This window comes from Rana temporaria, chromosome 3, assembly GCF_905171775.1.
Source record: "Rana temporaria chromosome 3, aRanTem1.1, whole genome shotgun sequence".
Taxonomy (NCBI): Eukaryota; Metazoa; Chordata; class Amphibia; order Anura; family Ranidae; genus Rana; species Rana temporaria.
This window is the reverse complement of record NC_053491.1, coordinates 252276979-252291828: the sequence shown is the minus strand read 5'-3', so window position 1 is coordinate 252291828 and position 14850 is coordinate 252276979. Positions and strand designations below refer to the sequence as shown.

The window sequence follows — 14850 nt, the reverse complement described above, 5'->3', positions numbered from 1 at the left end:
ACCTTTTCCATTTTTTATCTTTTCTATATAATTTAAGTTTTTTTTCTCCCTTGCGATTTTTGCTAGATACTTTCCGGGCTTATTTCCCCACCTATATCTTTCTTTAGCCACATTTTTAAAAACTTGTCTAGTTTCTGCCTTCTCTAGTTCCCTTAGTTGATTTCTCTTTATCACCAACCTCTGGTATATTTCCCTATCTAAGTGTATTTTGTGTAGCTGTTCCAGATCATGTAGTTCCCTTATTACCCGTTTCCGTATTATTTCCCTTCCTTTTTTTTTCCCCTGCTCCTATTGATATTAATTTTCCTCTAATATACGCCTTGTGGGCTTCCCAGATTGTAGCCCTTGTAACATCTGGGGTGTCATTGATATTAAAAAATTGTTCTATTTCAACTATTAGTTTCTTGCCCACTTCTTCATCCTCTAGGAGTTCTTCATTTAGCTTCCATGTCCCTTTCCTTTTTTCCTTATCTTGAAATCGAATTTTCAGTTCCGAGATTGTTGTTGTTTCTATAGCGGTTTCTCCCACAAACTCCAAGATTGCATAATCAACCAGAATGTAATCCAGTCTCGTGTATGTGTCGTGCACCGACGAGTGGAATGTATAGTCCCTTTTACTAGGGTGGGCTATTCGCCATATGTCTACCAACTGGTGCATGTACATTTTTTTTTAATCAATCTTAATTGTTTACCTCCTCTCGTCGGTGTGAAAGACGTACTGTCGAGACCACAATCCATTGGAAAAATTAAAGTCTTCTGCCACAATCAAGTGTTCTTGTTTGAAGTCCACTAAGGCTTCTAAGAGCCCTTTTAGATATTTCTGGGGATTTTTATTAGGGCAGTATATATTAGCTAACGTATATCTAATTCCCTGTAGGGTCCCTTTCAGGAACAAGAAACGGCCTTCTGGGTCCACTTTTCTGTCTTCTAGCCCCAAACTAATATTTTTCCCTATAACGATAGCAACTCCTTTTGCCCTTTTATTTGGGGAGTCCCCATAATACCAGACTGGGATGGCTCGTGAATACAGTCTGATCTTTAAGTCAAGGGAACGATGTGTTTCCTGTAAAAAAATTATCTCAGCGCCATACCTTTCCAACTCCCTCAGCACCATGTGTCTTTTTTTGGGGGAATTCAATCCTCTTACGTTGTACGTCATAAACTTAACTTCAGTCATCTAAATTGTTTTGTTTTTTTTAAGCTTACTTATATCAACTAACAAATTCCTCGTGCCCCCCCCCCCCTCTCACACGGACCCGAAGTGGAATTCTGTATGGCGCTTGTGGTCATGCCTCCTCCAAAATTGGACAGTTCCCAAGTATGCAGAGAATCAATGAACTCCCTTCCCCCTGCACTCAATATCCGTCATCTTTATAAACCCTTCCCCACTACCGCCCTCCTCCCGCCCCCCTCGCCCAGTCTATTGAAGGGCAAGAAGAGAGAAGAAAAAGAGAGAAAAAAAAGGAAAAAAAAACACACGAGTCCTATGTTCCTTCTTCTTCAAGTCCTTTTCAACCCATAGGATCCTCATTCCTATCCTTTCCCTCTCCTTACTCTTCCCTCCTCCTCCTCCCTCCCTTCCTACTTGATCTATCACTCTGCTACTCTTGGCCTCCCGTCCGGGCAACTCCCTGGTAATGGAATCTCCAATTTTTCACAAAATTCTGTGGTTTCTTCAACAAATTGCAGTCTAGCCGAAATCCCATTTTTTTTGCCAATCAGGCATGCAGGGAAACCCCAGTTGTACTGTACTCCATGTTCCTGCAAGATCCCTAAGAGCGGTTTCAATATTCTTCTCCTTTTTAAAGTTTCCTGAGAGAGGTCTTGAAATATTTGTATGTTATTTTCTTCAAATTTTATTGGCGACTTTTCTCTTCACTTCCTCCAAATTTTATTCTTTTCCTCCCAACTTTCAAATCGCACTATAATATCTCTTGGTTTTTCCTGTGGTATTTCTCTTGGCCTTCTTAATCTATGTATCCTCTCAATTTTGATTGGATTTGTAATTTTCCTGTCCATTACTGGATTAAATATCCTCTATTAAATCTTCATTTTGGGGTGCCTCAGGTATCCCACGGATTCTTCAATTTTTTCTTCTGTCCCTGTTCTCTTGATCTTCTATTTTATATGCCTGTTCCTGATGGTCTCTTTTTATATTTTTAATTTCACCTTCTAATTTTTTTATTTTCACTATATTAAGATCCGTTGATTTTTCCAATTCCTCTACTCATTCCAGCATATGGCCAAGATTTTTATGGATTAATGTCATGTCGGCTTTTAGTGACTTTTCCAAAGCCGCTAACATCAATTGCATTTCCGTTTTAGTTGGAGGTGGTTCTAGATTTAGGGATTCCTCTACTCTCCTCTGTTCATGGCCTCCTTCCAAATCTAGTTCTATTCTAGACTCCAGTACTGTATCCGTTTCTGTACTCTTATTCTGACCCTTTTTTTCTTCTCCTTACTCTCTGCCTGACTGGCGTGTGTTACATATTTATTCATTGGGCCTGGGCTTGTATTAGGTGGGAGGCTTAAGCGATGTGACTTTGGGGTTGCACCTCCTCTTCACGACCTACCCCTCATCATCTCCTTTATATTTTCCCTGTTTCTTATATATGCTCCCATGGGATGGTGAGAGTATTTTAAGGGTGCTTCCGCTACTAATTCTGATTTCACCTTCCACTGTTTTAATGGACTAGGGGGACATGTCCCCAGCTCTGGGTCATGGAATTTATTGAACTTCAGTAAACCACAACTGGTCCCAACTATTCAGATTGATCTACTTGATACCTTATGTCACCCGAGTCTCTTATAAGTGCCTCTCTGTGTTTTTGTTTTTTTATAGCTCTTTACTCTATTTTTTTTCTTTTCTACTCACCTCCACTGTCACGTGTTCCTCCTCCATGTCTTTTGCAGGATTAAAAACAGAAAACATTTGAAAGGTAGTAAAAAAGACTGAACTAACCCTTCCAAAGTTGGTCCTCTTTTATTTTTGTTTTTATTATTTATTTCATGGATGAAGTGCTTTATTCTCTATACCATGATCCCTATACCAGCCAAAAACAGGGATAGTGACAAACGGGCAATAACAATACAAAAATGAATAATCATTCTCATGCTTCTGTAGTAACATGACCTCAAATAAAACTTCCGCAACTAAAATGCCTGTTAACAGTTTAGGCTGTGGAGTCAAAATCCAAGACAAGAAGCCAAATCAAGCCTTTTACAAACCCTATAACTATTTTGCCATAAATGTCTGTGAAAGACATGTTGGGAGTTTCCAAAAACCTTAGCACTACATCTTTTTTAAATGTCTTATTGATTTTTCTAAGCTTAACTATAAGGAAGAAAACAAAATGAGATGTGTATTTATTTTTACTAATAGTAGTAGCAGTGGTTTGTAGTAGAATGCATATACAGTAGTAAAAAGCATTATGAATGCTCAGAATACTGAGTAATGATAACATCTGGCTTGCTGTCACATTGAAGTTGTCACTGTCTTTGAGATACGGTGTTGAACGTGTGCATGACATTTGAATTAAAATCACATTGCATTCTGTTTCTGCCTTCTTCTGTATAATTGATTGGAAGTAGCCAATGACTGTGAAAAATTAGCTGTGGAATATCTAGAACTGTCAAAGCAGTGTTTAACATTGTTGGGGTCAAATTCATTAGTGATGATGTGTTCTAAAGAAGAAGATTTTATCTGGAGTCACCAAGCCATTTATCTGAATGATTGAATGGAAATTACCTGTGTTGTCCACAGCAACCTGACATGTCTTGTTTTCAGCTGAACTGGCTGATCATTTTTTTTTTGGCAGCCTGTTGAGAAAAATGTGGTCCTTTATATTTGCTCCTGGAGATAAAAAAATAATAATAATTTCATAAACAGAAATAAGAATTTGTCTGTCTACTTTAAGGATAGTGTCTATGACCTACCTAGGACAGGGGTGCCCAGGACCTCCTGCTCTGGGATGGTGGGTCAGCAAACCCACATTGTGGGTTGCCGACCTGTCATCCCAAAGCATCAGAGTTGTGGATGGAGCTTGTGGTAGAGGAAGCATGCGGCTGCGGAGAGACACTTAAGCTGATGCTTCTTCTATAGTCCTGTCTCCTGTCCCAGACAGAGTGATACCAAATGCACTCTGCCTCGGGCAGCAACATTTCTACAGCTGGTGCCTGCCGATGCCTGCAGAAAGGGCGATTCCTGAAGATCAGAAAGTAAAGGATAGTTAAATTAAAGGTCAGTTTATATATATATATATATATATATATATATATATATATATATATATATATATATATATATATATATATATATATATATATATATATATATATATATATATATATATACAGCAATGGGCATACCTGTTCTTCTTCAGTACTCCTGTAGGTTATCTGCACTGAGCCACAGACTGCTATTATTACCTGCAGGTTAAGTGCGCTTTCAGAAAGTGCACCACACCTGCAAGATGTAATAGAAGTCTGTGACAAAGCGCAGCTAACCCACAGGTGCACTGTGCTGCACCCAAGGTGTGGGTAAACCGCAGCGCATCAGTGTGAAAACAGCCTTTTAGGGGGCCCATTTTCATTTGCAGTTGGGGGGGGGCGGTAATACCCGATAGTTCACTGTGGCCCACGACCAGTTACCAAATCACTTAAATGCCTTCTCTCTTCAAATGATTGATCACTCCTGACCTACAGTATCGTAATCTGATGATGTATGTATTTATCCACTACTAGACCTTGCTCCTGGCCTATCTATATGTGGGAGCGATAACAGATGTTCATAGATGACACTCTAAGGCCTCATTCACACAACGGACCGTTCGGGTCCGCCTGTCAGTTTTGACGGCGGACCTGAACGGCCGCTCCATGCAATCTTATGGAGCGTCGGATGTCAGCGGAGACATGTCTGCTGACATCCGACCCTATCCGATCCACTAAAAACAGACGTATGGGGGGCACGTCCCCATCCATCCATGCGGATCGGATCGGGTAAGATCTGATGAGAACGGACATGCTGTCCGTTTTCATCAGATCGCTCCATAGGAGACAGCGGTGCCCGACAAGCCCCTCCCCGCTCAGTGAGCAGAGAGGAGCTTGTCATCCGTCGGCTCAGCGGAGATCTGCGGACTGATCTCCCGCTGAGCTGGCGGGAGCAGGCGGACTCCATAGCAACGGAGTCTGCCTCGTGTGAATGGGGCCTAAATGTTGTGTTATTGGGGGACTTAGCTATGTAGGTTCTGTAAGTTAAACTAAAGCTATCCATACAGCAGTAAAGGTTACCCCTTATGGTACTACTCGGCTTATGAAACTTCAGTTGAAATGTCAAAGGAACTGGGTGGAAAAATGTCAGCAGAGTTGAAGTCACAGTGGCTGTCTGAATACAAGATTTGGCAGAGATTCCTCCATCCACTTGTTTAGAGTGGATAAGGAAATTGGGTGACTTCTCTTGTTTAATCCTGTGGGCTCTAAATATCAGGTCTTAGGCCCCATTCACACGAGGCGGACTCCGTTCCTACGGAGTCCGCCTGCTCCCGCCAGCTCAGCGGGACATCAGTCCGCAAATCTCCGCTGAGCCGACGGATGACAAGCTCCTCTCTGCTCACTGAGCGGGGAGGGGCTTGTCAGGCACCGCTGTCTCCTATGGAGCGATCTGATGAAAACAGACAGCATGTCCGTTTTCATCAGATCTTACCCGATCCGATCCACATGGACGGATGGGGACGTGCCCCCCATACATCTGTTTTTAGCGGATCGGATAGGGTCGGATGTCAGCGGACATGTCTCCGCTGACATCCGACGCTCCATAGGATTGCATGGAGCGGCCATTCAGGTCCGCCGTCAAAACTGACAGACGGACCCGAACGGTCCGTCGTGTGAATGAGGCCTTATACAACTTCCATATAGAATATGTATTCATACAATACAGAGTATACAGTATATTTTAATTGTGTATGTACAGTAGTTGTTGGCCTTGAGTAAATCTTTAAACAAGGTTTTTCCATTGGAAATAATGGTAAATGCTGTAGTTATATTCCATTGGACTAATTTTAGAGCTGCTTACACCTCATCCTTGAAAAATAAAAAAAACTGTCATACACAGGAGATGGTGTGTATACAGCATACTTATTGTACTGTACTTAGAATGGGACTTGTACTGAATGCTATAATGCAACTTTCCACCACACACATTAAAACCCAACTGCAAGAAACTTAAAAATGGTTCCTTGCAGTGGAGCTGCACTCACACTGAAAAGGGTTCTTGCTCAGTTATATCTAGGAGATTTGAAAATATACCTACCCAATCTTTTGCTCCTCCAGACTCTAGACCAGTCCCTGCAGCATCTTCTACCCTACGCTCAAGCAGTCTTAGATGTTGACATCATGCAAAGACCATAGCCTTGCATTGGATGTGATGATGCTGAGGGACAGCTCACTACTGGAGAGTGGGGGAGTGCCATCTGCCTGGGGAGCATAAAATCAGGTATTGTGCTTCTCGACTCTTCTAGACTAAATGAGCAGTTAACCTATGCAGTGCAGTTGCAGCCCCACTGCAAGTAATAATTTTCGAATTTCCAAGAGTTAGGCTTTTTGTAATACAAGAGCTTTATGGGAGCCCTTTATTTTTTCATAATTAAAACGTTTTCCTAAATGTTTTTAACTTTTTGTTTTGGCTTTAAAATATAGAACTGGTTCAGTCTGTGTCAATGTTGTAGCCTGCATTCCTTGACTACACTTTTCAATTCTGAAATCTGTGGATCCGCACCTTAACCATCACCATTTGGCTGCATTTTCCTAGTTTAGGCTGGCAATCACATACTCCTTATTTTCAAAAGATTTTAACCCAAGCCCCCATAAGTCAAGAATCCCCTGTATGTGATTTTCTTTTACCAACTTACACAAAAGTGTTGTTATTTCATAGTGTGTCAGTGGACTTGAGATAATTTTATTTTTTGTTATGGAAACATGCATCTATAAATTATAACAAATTATATTTTTTTTTTGCAGTGACTTTTTATAACTTTGAAATTCTTCGTGCCATCGGGAAAGGAAGCTTTGGAAAGGTGAGTGCTTTTTAATTGCAATGATTTTGTTTACAGAAAATATAAAGTAGGTTATATATATATATATTTCATATTATTCATAATATAAATATGCTCATTGCCTGTTCATGCCTGCATTGCTTTTCCAAATAATTCCCACTCTTTGAAAAATTGCAAACATAGCATCGAACGAGTCTTGGGACAGGCTTAGCTGGCAAAATGGAGTTTTCCTTTGGTCATTTTCTGGCAAATGCACATTTTTCAGCTAAGCATACAAAATTGTATTTATGAGTTTCATGAGGTGGAATAAGAAGTCTGAGGAAGGAAGTTAGTTTCCTGATGGTCAGATGACATTTCACAGCCAAACACAGACAAAGAACTCTCAGGAATTGTGCCTTAACAATACCTTACTCTGTATGTAAAAATCTAGTGCATAATGTGCAAAAACTAGCCCATCAAGCTTCCGGGATTTTTTTTCAAAGCTTAACTGAACATGTTGAAGTTAGATGCTGATTGGCTACCATGCACAGCTGTACCAGATTTTGCAATCTCCAGTTATAGTAAGTCAACCCCCCCCCCCCCAAATTTTTTTTTTTATAATAATACAATTATATGTTGCAGTTTACCATTTCATAAGTTGGTCATACATGGAGCAAATTTCAACCAGTTCCTGGTGAAGTAGCAGAAATCTGCTCAGTGGGCTTCCTCCCACCTGACATCCATCAAATAAATAACAAATAATCAAGGGAGCCAAATGGAAAAATGGACAGCATCCATTTAGATACAGGTACTGTTATGTAGGTTGTAAAAAATTACATTTTTTTTATGTCATCCCATTGTGTGGGCTCCAGAGCATTTTTCGACGTAAAAAATGGGCATTAAACATTTAGAACATGCTCTAAATTTTCACGTCATTTTTAATGTTGTCATTTTTAACATTGTAAAAAATGGTCGTGTGTGGGTTTTAACGATGTGAAAAAACGTGCATGCTCAGAAGCAAGTTATGAGACGGGAGCGCTCGTTCTGGTAAAACTAGCATTCGTAATGGAGATAGCACATTAATCATGCTGTAACAGACTGAAAAGCGCAAATCGTCTTTTACTAACACGAAATCAGCGGAATCAGCCCCAAGGGTGGCGCCATCCGAATGGAACTTCCCCTTTATAGTGCCATTGTATGTGTTGTACGTCACCGCGCTTTGCTAGAGCATTTTTTTTTCATGATTGTGTGTAGGCAAGGACAGTTTAACAATAATCGGGTTGAAAAAAACTTCATTATTTCTAGACCATTAAAAATGGTTGTGTGTATGCGGCATTTGGGTATTTTAATGTTAAAATACAATAGCCGCAGTGGGAGATTCATCCATCCACACTGTGCATAGAAAAATCTGTCAAAATGTTTCCATTTAGCCTGTATTATCTCTATGTGTTGCATCCTCCTAGCGTAGGAAAATTTAGCTTTTGGTGCTTTCTTTATTCAGGGGAGTAGTGATCATTTGATCTGGTCTGCTCATGGTTTTATTAGCTGGTAGTTAGATTGTTTCCCTGTGCCTCTGGGAGAAGCTTCCAGAGCGTAGAGAAGGAAATTCAAAGAAACTGGCCTGAACATTTACTCTGCCCAGGCCAATCTCTGGGAAGGTGTGCCTAGAAGGTGGTCTTGGAGGTGGTAATTAGCCTGGAGCCTTGAGGAGACTTTTCCTTTTCCGGACAGGAAAGGTTTTGAGAGCTTCATGGGGCTGCTTGCCTTTGACGCACCTATGGACTGAGTTGCTGGTCTGCTGGGTCTCGGCTGTGGCAGGGTTGGAGACCTGGGAATAACCTGCAACTGGATGTAGAATTCTTTACAAGGGGATTGGGTCTGGAAAGAGTTTCACTCACTAGACCGTGTCCGGAGGAAGCTGGAATAAGGCAGCTGCCCTAGGGACTTGTGAGAAAAGACGCTGATTGATCCTATTGACTGTGCAGCACTGGTCCTCTATAGCTGTGTTGTTGTGAAGGGTAACCAAATGTCAGAGATTTACCTTATGGTCCCCAGCTGTGAGGACTTAGAGTGTTCTGAAGCAACCTCTTGGTCTCCTGCTGGGAGAGTTCAGACTTTGATATCTTTACAAAGAGAAGAGGGTCCTCTGACTAATGTTTCTGAGGGTATTGGAGTATCCTCCGCCCACTCTTCTGTTACAAGCTCCGTAAGCAATAAATCACAAAAATTAATTTCCTAGACTGTTTATTGAAGCTGTTCAGCAAGTACAGAAAATACCTGTTAAATCCACTAGAAATCCAGTGTCCTTGTGACTTGTCACTTTAAAAAAAAAAATTATATTTATTGTGTAATATGCTGATACCAGTTCTCTTAACTACCACGTACGGCAGATAAGCAAAAGCAGACATATTTGAAATTGCAGTCTATGTGACTGTCATGGCTACCTCTTTAACAACAGTAGATTTGTTAATGTAGCCATGAAGGGATAGAAAATTTGTAATTGGCAGGGTAACTGGGTTAAAATAACGGGAAAAAAAGCCAACATAAAATAAATGTATGCGGTCACTACACCAAAAGACTGTAAGCTGCAATATATTTCATTTTTGTTTTGGGATTTAAATAAGGTGTAACCCTTTCGAGCCAGAGCCGTATTTGCAATTTTTCACACATGTTTAAAAAATCATTTGGGCCTGAAGAATATATAAAACCTCCATACATTATACAGTGGGTCCCCTGCAGATTTTGTAAGTTTTTGCCCACTTACAAAGGTGTATTTTAAATGATAGACAGGATATATAAAAAATCCACAAAACACATAATATAAGTGTTATAAATTTAGTTGTAGTTCATTGAGTAAAATAAGTATTTGATCTCCTACCAACCAACAATAATTCTGGCTCCCACATATTGGCTATAGTATGTGCTCATGTGGTACACAGATTAGTCCAGTTAATTTAATGTGCTCCTAACAACATCTATAAAAGACACCTGTCCACAGAATGTCTTTTTTCCATTCAACCCCACCATCATGGGCAAGACCAAAGAGCTGATCAAAAGAAAATTAGAGACAAGATTGTAGACCTGCACAAGGCTGTAATGGGCTACAAGACTATCAGCAAGAAGCTTGGCGAGAAGGAAACAACTGTTGGAGTGATTATTAACAAATGGAAGAAATACAAAATAACCATCAATCACCTTCGACCTGGAGCTCAATGCAAGATTTCGCCCCATGGGGTAAGGATGATCATGAGAAAAGTGAGGGATCAACCCAGAACTACATGGGAGGAGCTTGTGAATGATATCAAGGTAGTTGGGTCCACAGTCACAAAACAAACCATTGGTAACACATTACGCCGCCATAGATTGAAATCCTGCAGTGCCTGCAAGGTCCCCCTCCTCAAGAAGGCACATGTACAGGCCCATCTGAAATTTGCCAAAGAACATCAAAATGATTCAGAGAAGGATTGGGAGAAAGTGCTGTGGTCAGATTGAGCTCTTTGGCATTAACTTGACTCGCCGCTTGAAGGAAGAAAAAAAAAGAAAGAAAAATACTGACTATAACGAACACTATCCTTACAGTCAAGCACAGAGGTGGAAACATTAAGCTTTGAGGCTGTTTCTCTGCTGAAAGTACATGCCGACTTTGCCGCAATGAGGAGATAATGGACGGTAATTCACATTTTTTTGTATAACAATATTAGCACAATAGATTACAAGATGCAAAATTTCTGTAAAAATACACTAAAGTAAATTTTAAGGCACATAAACGCAATATATTACCATTTTTTTTTGGTAAAATATAAAACTTGAAGTAAAATAAGTAAATAGAAACCCAAAATGTCAAGCCTTAAAATTACATGCCCCTGTGAAACAGCGTCTAACTTCAGTATGCTATATTTTCCATATGTGACACTTTAAAAGCCCTACAGGTCAACATTTTCATTTTTCATTATTTCATTAACACTGAATAATGGGCCTAGAATTATTGCTCTCACTCTGGTGTGTTTGCAGTGTTATGTAACATGTGTAGCACAATCAACGTTTTTGTTCATAGGTGCCCCTGATGCATGCATTTACGTTTGCATATACGTGTGCGTGGGGGTGGCTCAATTTTTTTTAGTGAGGGAATGTTAAGTGTTTGGGTATAACTTTTATTTTTTTATATATATATTTTTAATGGATAACAGTATCAAGATTACAGTATTATAATACATTTGTTAAGGACTTAAAGAATATTGGTTGTTATGGGTAAAACAGGTGTGTCAAATGCATGTAAATAACAATGACATAGGCGTGCGCACAGGGTGTGCCAGTGTGCCCAGCACGCTGACTAACCCCCAGCCAGAACGGCTTGGATGATGGGGGCAAGCTTACTGAGTAGGAACAGGAAGTGAGAAATTCAGACAAAAAAAAACATTTAGAAGGGAAATTGAAGGAAAAGGTACGTGAACCAACAATGCGCTAGCTTAAAGGAACCTATTTAGAAAATAAAAAACTAACCTTTACAACCCCTTTAAGACCTGACGGTCGAAAACGTTTTATGCAGGGTACAAAGATCAACTGTAGTTAAACTTAGTGTGAATATTACTAAACACCGTAGCACGTCTTTCTGTCTTGTGTTAAAAGTAATCAAGGTAGATTCCATATGCCTGAATAATCATGTGGGCATTTGTATGATAATTTGATCCAAAGGAATATGATGTTGCCAACTTGGTGCCCTGTCTTGAATACCTGATTAGCAACAGGCAGTAAAACGGGGGCTTAGTAGATGATGTAAGATAGTCAGAGAGGTGAAAGGATAGGGGGGAGACATGGAGGAGGGAGGGGGGTTAGGGTATAGGTGGGTTAGTAGTTTTCACCTCAGTCTCCGCTAATAGTTAAGTAGTTACGGGGACCAGTTTTTATGTCCTATATATGTTTTTGATATGGCTTACAGCCTCTATAAAATTTGTAGTTAACTCTTTAGGGTGTGCAGCTGTTTCTTTCTTATTTATTTTTTATTTTTGGTCATACTTTATCAGATTGCACCCCCCGAAAATATCCGGCCCCGTACACACGGACGGACAAAACTGATGAGAATGGACCGAGGTTCAGTTTCATCGGTCCAAACCGACCGTGTGTATAGCCCATTGGTCTGTTTTCCTTCGGTCCAAAATTTTAAAACATGCTTCAAAACTGAACCGATGGACCGCTGCCCGATCGGTCCAAACCGATGGTTAGTACAGAAAGCATCGGTTCAAAACCCGCGCATGCTCAGAATCAAGTCGACGCATGCTTGGAAGCATTGAACTTCTTTTTTTTCAGTACGTCGTGTGTTTGACGTCACCGCGTTCTGACCCGATCTGTTTTTGGAATGATGGTGTGTACACACATCAGACCATCAGGCCACTTCAGCGGTGAACCGATGAAAACGGTCCGTCGGACCATTCTCATCGGTTTGGTCCGACCGTGTGTACGATTCAGAGGCGATTTAGTTCGCATGCGTTGCGCTATACAAGTCATTCATTCAAGGCCTTAGGGGTAATATCTGCAAATAGCATAGTACAAATAATGGAGATCAAATGTTGTTGGGGGCTAGATTGAGAGCATACGTTTTCAAATGGAGTGAATGTTTGTGAAACACGGTTGATCTCGTGTAGAAAGTGCCAGATTTGGAAGTAGGTCCAAAGCGGGAGAGGGTTGTTGGTGAAATTAGGCAGTAAACGCAAAGGAAAGAACCGTCACAAAAAATAGATGTGCTAATATTGCCATTGATTTGTTAGGAATTGTGCAGACATACCAGGGAGGAAGGCAGGGTCCCGAAACAGAAGAGATGTGTAATTTATTACATGTTTCCCTGAAACAACGAAGGGTCAGGTCATTATGAGGGTGTTTCTTGAGTGTGGAGAGTATATGGTTAAGCGACAACCAGGGTGCCGATCATAATGGTAGAGAGGATAGGGAGTTTTCTAGTCAAACCCAATCTATGTAGTGCCCGATCAACACTTCTGCAAAGATGGCAGGCTCAGTACTTCTTGAGGTCTGGGAGACCAATACCCCCTTTCATTTTGGGTCGCGTCAAAAGGTCATACATTATTCTCAAGTGTTTTTCTTTCCATAGGAATCCTGTACACATCCTTCTATAGGATAGGAAAAGGGATGTGGGGAGTTTAATGGGATTAGTTTGTAGAATGTACCAAATACGAGGTAGGATATTTATTTTTAAGATCGCGGGGAAATTGTGGTTTGCTCCATTTTTTAAGATCATCTGATATCGTTTTGAGAATGGGTATATAATTCTTAGTGAAAAGATCTAAAAGGTTTGTTGTTAGAAAGATCCCTAGGTATTTAATCGTGTTGTGTTGCCATTGAAAGGGAATTTTTTTTTCACAATGTGTAACCATCTCATAGAAGAGTGATATTAAGACTGTGGGATTTTGTAAAATTGATTTTGAAATTGCAGAGGTGCTGGAAGAGTTTGAAGTCTTGCAATAGATTTGGGATTGATATGTGTGGTTTGCTTAGGGATAGTAAGATGTCGTTGGCAAAAGAAACAAAACAAGCAGCACCAACCTAAGTGCAGTATTGTTATAACACGTTTTTAATTTTAGTAGAAATGCACTCTCTCTGAGTAGAATAAAAGCAGGCACATCATGATAATGTCCAATAGACAGCAGGGTGGATAGCAGGGCTCCAAGAGACGATCTTCTAGCGCTATAAGTTCTTGTCTGGCGGCGCCAGTAGCTTCCAGTGTCCCAGGTTAGAGCAAACAAGGTGCAGGGGGAAATTGTCAGTCCAGGAGTCCCTGGTCACGGTCGGATGATGCTCCTTCGTCAGGCATGTTCGTCAGATGTTGTTGGCAAAAGCTGCTAATTTATATGTGCGGTCTGCTATGGGTATACCTTTGATGTTGTTGTTGTTTCTGAGGCAACATAAGATTGGCTCCAGGGTTAGTACAAATAGAATAGGGAGAGTGGGCAGCCCTGTCTCATACCATTGGTTATGGAGAAGGCATTCGACAGATGACCATTAATCTAGACCCTGACAGTTGGTGTTGTATATAGGAACATGATTGAGTTAAACATTCAGTTTTGAAGGAATGTAGAAAAAAACATTTGGTTTTGAAGTCCTAAGTGTCTTAATACTGCTCCCATGTAGTTCCAGGCCAATCTGTCGAATGCCTTCTCCGCGTCCAATGATAGAAAGAACCCTTTATGTTTGTTGGTGGTCATCCAGTGGTGCAGATTTATAGCCTTTGTAGTTTTATCTCTTGCTTCTCGATCTGGAATATAACCAACTTGGTTCTTTTTCTATTAGAGACGGTAAGAGAGGAAGCAATCGGTTGGCAAGGATTTTGGCAAAGAGTTTTATGTCAACTTCCAATAGGGAAATTGGCCTGTGGTTGGTAACTGATGTGATGTCCTTCCCTTCCTTAGGTATAACTGTAATGTGTGCTTCGAGAAGTCTGTAGAAGGGGAGTGTGAAGGATGAGAGGGAGTAAAAGGCCTCAAGGAAAGGACTAGCGAGTACATCTGTAAAAGTTTTAAAATAGATGGCTGTAAACCAGTCTGGGCCAGGGCTTTTTCCAGCCTTAAGCTGCTTGATTGATTTTTTTAGTTCATCTTCAGAGATGGGATATTCTAATTGGCGGGCATCCTCTTTGTCGATTGGGTTTAGGACAGTGATTTTTTAGAAAGTTCTTAATAAGGGAACTTCAAGTGTTGTCTGCTGTAGAGCCGTCAGATTGCGCTATATCTGGAGCCATGACTTTAGGCCTACCATGGGAGTCATTAATAGTATGAATGTTGGTGTTTGCTTTGTTCGTTTGAATAGCTTTGGCTAA

General features: G+C 40.6%; 1 protein-coding gene across 1 annotated transcript in view; it reads left to right on the top strand.

Annotated features, from left to right (window-relative positions):
- STK32A (serine/threonine kinase 32A) overlaps positions 1-14850 on the top strand; it is a 287637-nt gene that overhangs the window by 89851 nt on the left and 182936 nt on the right. The window contains exon 3 of the mRNA XM_040344565.1: positions 7015-7070. Within this exon, the coding sequence (XP_040200499.1) occupies positions 7015-7070 (56 nt within the window). The remainder of the gene's footprint in view (positions 1-7014; positions 7071-14850) is intronic.